The 798-nt window shown below is 69.0% G+C and overlaps 1 protein-coding gene across 1 annotated transcript in view; it reads left to right on the plus strand.

The window, feature by feature from the left end:
* The window catches only part of LOC112120970 (large neutral amino acids transporter small subunit 2-like), a gene marked incomplete at its 3' end in the record, with an annotated part of 3,730 nt that extends 3,141 nt beyond the window's left edge, over positions 1-589 (plus strand). Inside the window, exons 2-3 of the mRNA XM_026662636.1 lie at positions 108-312; positions 393-589. Coding sequence (XP_026518421.1) covers positions 108-312; positions 393-589 — 402 coding nt within the window. The remainder of the gene's footprint in view (positions 1-107; positions 313-392) is intronic.
* Between the last annotated feature and the right edge of the window lie 209 nt (positions 590-798).

Raw genomic sequence — 798 nt, forward strand, 5'->3', positions numbered from 1 at the left:
GGCGGGGCAGTTCACAGCTCTCCGAGCGACTGGCCCAGGCTCTTGGCAGACTCAGGCAGTGGCGGGGCAGCCCTGTCTCTAACCCCGTCCCCGTCTCTCCCCCCCAGGTAACATCATCGGGTCGGGGATCTTCGTGTCGCCGAAGGGCGTGCTGGAGAACGCGGGCTCCGTGGGGCTGGCGCTGCTCGTGTGGATCATCACGGGGCTGATCACGGCCGTGGGGGCGCTGTGCTACGCGGAGCTGGGCGTCACCATCCCCAAGTCTGGCGGCGACTACTCCTACGTCAAGGACATCTTCGGGGGGCTGGCTGGGTAAGGAGGCGGGGCCCCCGGGGGCCGGCTGGGGGGTAGCGGGGGCCAGACCCCCTCTCACGCCCTGCCGTGCCCCCCAGGTTCCTGCGGTTGTGGATCGCGGTGCTGGTGATCTACCCCACCAACCAGGCCGTCATCGCCCTCACGTTCGCCAACTACGTGCTGCACCCGCTCTTCCCCACCTGCCTGGCGCCTGAGGGCGGGCTCCGCCTCCTGGCGGGCGTGTGTCTGCGTGAGTACCCTGCTACTCCCAGTGCTGCCACCACTACTCTAGCTGGTACCTGCAGCCGGCCCCAGCTGCGCTCTGGGGGGCCCCGAGTCGCTGAGTCACTGCTGGCTCAGCAGGAAAGCGTCTGCGGGCGTCTGGCTGGCAACATGTTTGTGTCCCTGTGTCCTGCCGCTCCCTGGGTGGGGACAAGCCAGCAGAGTTTGGAGGGGGGCAGGGCTGGGCTAGCAGGGGCTGCGGGTCGGGAGTGAGGGGCACTG

This window comes from Terrapene carolina, unplaced genomic scaffold (assembly GCF_002925995.2).
Source record: "Terrapene carolina triunguis isolate 2854851 unplaced genomic scaffold, T_m_triunguis-2.0 Scaffold28951, whole genome shotgun sequence".
In the NCBI taxonomy this organism is placed as follows: domain Eukaryota; kingdom Metazoa; phylum Chordata; order Testudines; family Emydidae; genus Terrapene; species Terrapene triunguis.